The sequence below is a fragment of the Pygoscelis adeliae genome, unplaced genomic scaffold (genome assembly GCF_000699105.1).
Source record: "Pygoscelis adeliae isolate BGI_AS28 unplaced genomic scaffold, ASM69910v1 Scaffold173, whole genome shotgun sequence".
NCBI lineage: Eukaryota > Metazoa > Chordata > Aves > Sphenisciformes > Spheniscidae > Pygoscelis > Pygoscelis adeliae.
This window is the reverse complement of record NW_008824409.1, coordinates 157,792-159,247: the sequence shown is the minus strand read 5'-3', so window position 1 is coordinate 159,247 and position 1,456 is coordinate 157,792. Positions and strand designations below refer to the sequence as shown.

The 1,456-nt window shown below is 64.4% G+C and overlaps 1 protein-coding gene across 1 annotated transcript in view; it reads left to right on the top strand.

Moving 5' to 3' along the window:
- ERN2 (endoplasmic reticulum to nucleus signaling 2) overlaps positions 1 to 1,456 on the top strand; it is an 8,854-nt gene that overhangs the window by 3,046 nt on the left and 4,352 nt on the right. Inside the window, 2 exon segments of the mRNA XM_009320518.1 lie at positions 723 to 844; positions 1,075 to 1,251. Coding sequence (XP_009318793.1) covers positions 723 to 844; positions 1,075 to 1,251 — 299 coding nt within the window.

Below are 1,456 nucleotides of genomic sequence, written 5' to 3'. Positions count from 1 at the left end.
GCGGATCCACAAGGGGCATGGGCTTTCCCTGCGTCCTCGCTCCCAGACGGTGCCCTGGGGAGGGGCAGCCCGAGCTGCCGGTGTGTTTTGGGGTGGCAGCCCAACCTGCTTTGCTCAGTGGGGCAAATGGGACCGAGGCTGTGACTCACCCTCAGGGACTGCGGTGACTCTGGCTTGGGGCTGGTTGCAGCCCATCCTTGTCCCCTCCCCAGGAGGGGCCGCCGGCCACCCCTACCCAGGGGGTGTGCAGGGACCCTTTGAAGAGGGGCTCACAATTACCTGTGCTGGTGGGTGTGCTGTTGTGCACCGAGCCCTGCGCACAGACGCTGGGTTAATTAGCCTGCTCCGTGATTGCTGTCACAGGTGTGATGGCAGGAGAGGCCACACTGCATTGGCATGTTTGGAAATCAGGGTGGTGTCCTGAGGTCATGGCAGGGGAGGCACAGAGGAGCAGGGTCAGACCCCCCCGCTGCGTGCTGAGAGCAGGGGACCGTGCCCTCTGCCTTTCTCCACTGGCTGCTGCTGCTCCAGGTCCCCGTCCCTGGGGATGGAGCCAGCAGGTTGTAGCTGTGATGGTTTTTGTGCCTCCCACGGGAAGCAACACCCCTTCTCCAGGAGAGCCAGAGCTGTCTGGCGAGCCCATGTCGGCGCTGTGGAGATGAGGGATTGAAGCTGTGACCAGAGACCAGGTGACGGCTGTCTCTGTTTCCCTCCCACCGCAGGGCACCACGAGCTGCCTCCCGTGGTCCACACTACGATGCTACGAGCCTTCCCGGAGAACCTGAGGAAGACAACAGAAACCATCATCCCCAGGGCTCCTCCTGCCAGGACCGTGTTCGACAACGTGAGTAGTGGAGCTCCGCTGGGTCCCACCTCTGCACTGGGGGGAACCTTGGGCAGTGCTGGGTCACTGAAGGGTCTGGGCTGTCTGGGGCTGGGCGGTGGGTCCCCAGAGTGGGGTAGCATGAGGAGGAGGGTCCCGCATGCAGGGCTGTAGTGGGGAGGGGGTCCCAAACCTGAGTACCAAGCGGTCCGGTCCCTCTGGTGTCACCCAGCCCCGGGCATGTGTTGCAGTTTCTGGCCCCGAGCAGCCCGGAGGAGCCGGCTGTCCGCAGCGAGGGGCAGTTCCAGCCGGACCCCGTGCCAAGGGAGCAGGTGGAGGTCTACCCCGAGGCTGGCACCTGGGACCTGGTGATGGCTGGCATTGGCACAGCCCTGCTGGGCGGGGGAGTCCTGTTCCTCCTGCTCACGGTGAGTGGTGGCCGGTGGAAGAGCCCGCCGCCTGCTGCAGAAATGCCGCTTCTGAAGGGCCGGGGACTCCCTTTTTTCTTGTCCTTGTGGCGCAAGCAGCGGTGTCCTGGCTGTGATGAGCTGCTCAGCTCCCATGCTGTCTTGTTCACACTCGTAACGAGCCAAGGTGGTGCGCAGCCTTCTGCCGGCTGGGCAAGGGGCAGAA